This window comes from Sinocyclocheilus rhinocerous, unplaced genomic scaffold (genome assembly GCF_001515625.1).
Source record: "Sinocyclocheilus rhinocerous isolate Xijiao unplaced genomic scaffold, SAMN03320098_v1.1 scaffold1585, whole genome shotgun sequence".
Classification (NCBI taxonomy): Eukaryota; Metazoa; Chordata; class Actinopteri; order Cypriniformes; family Cyprinidae; genus Sinocyclocheilus; species Sinocyclocheilus rhinocerous.
Genome location: NW_015642871.1, coordinates 179,596 through 180,626, shown reverse-complemented (window position 1 = coordinate 180,626; position 1,031 = coordinate 179,596). Strand labels below are relative to the sequence as shown.

Here is a 1,031-nt window from a genome sequence, read left to right as displayed (position 1 = left end):
ACATGCTGGTCTGGCAGTTATACTACATCGTTTTGTGTCGGTTTCGTGGTTTCGTGTGGACGCCGATATTTCTTATATATTTAGGAGAAAAAAAAGATAGGATAGGGAAAGCTCTGGCTTCGTGTGGATGTAGCCTACGGTTTTAGCCCTCATTTGCTATGAGATTTCCTGAACATGCACGATTATGCTTTCTATTAGTCACCGGGATCATGATAAAAAAAATGTTTCCATTTCCAATGCATCTTTGTTGACTTCTTATGTAATATTAATATAACCAATCACATGAATGAAATGTAGTTCCCGAGGCTCTTCCATTTACTGTTGGAACATGCAGCGGTATATTTGACTCATCCTCATTAGTTAGGTCAGCACATTCCCAATTGACTAATAAAGTTCCCGGTATTGATTCCCTCTCAAGCACACACACACACACACAGATTGAGCGAGCAGAGTGATAATGTGTTTCTGGAAGGGGAGACGGTCACACACACAACAGATGAAGGACGCATGAGTCCATATGGCTTAACTGAAGAATGTATTGATTTTAAAAAGCATGTTGCTGTGAATTAAATCAATTGTTTCCACAATCACTGTACACGCAGCCGAACACATGCACACTGTGACTAGATCACAGGTCTTTCCATTGACCTCAGTGCTCACTTACTGTCAGAACAGGTCATGTGCGTACAACATTTGCTGTGACTGGATGTTTATGTAGCTTTTCTGTCTTGTTTTCAAAGGTATTTCCAAAGAGATTGGTGTCGTTCTCCACTTGGATTGATCACACGCGCTGGGCTCGCAACACTTGGGCCATGGCGGCCATCTTCATAGTCACAATGGCCGACATAGTAGATATGGTAAGAAACAAGTGAATTAAGTAAACAAAAGTATGCTTTTTCTAATTCAAGAAATGTATAATGAAAGGAGGTGCTTAATCTAGGGCTGTCGCGGTGAGGGAATTTCCCTTGCGGTAATTTTGAGTGGCTCAATAGCGCGGTATGCTGTATTATCGCCATACATATACATATATA

At 41.0% G+C, this 1,031-nt stretch overlaps 1 protein-coding gene across 1 annotated transcript in view; it reads left to right on the top strand.

The window, feature by feature from the left end:
* Positions 1-1,031, top strand: part of LOC107756908 (adenylate cyclase type 3) — a 21,176-nt gene that overhangs the window by 11,002 nt on the left and 9,143 nt on the right. The window contains exon 11 of the mRNA XM_016574235.1: positions 741-857. Coding sequence (XP_016429721.1) covers positions 741-857 — 117 coding nt within the window. The remainder of the gene's footprint in view (positions 1-740; positions 858-1,031) is intronic.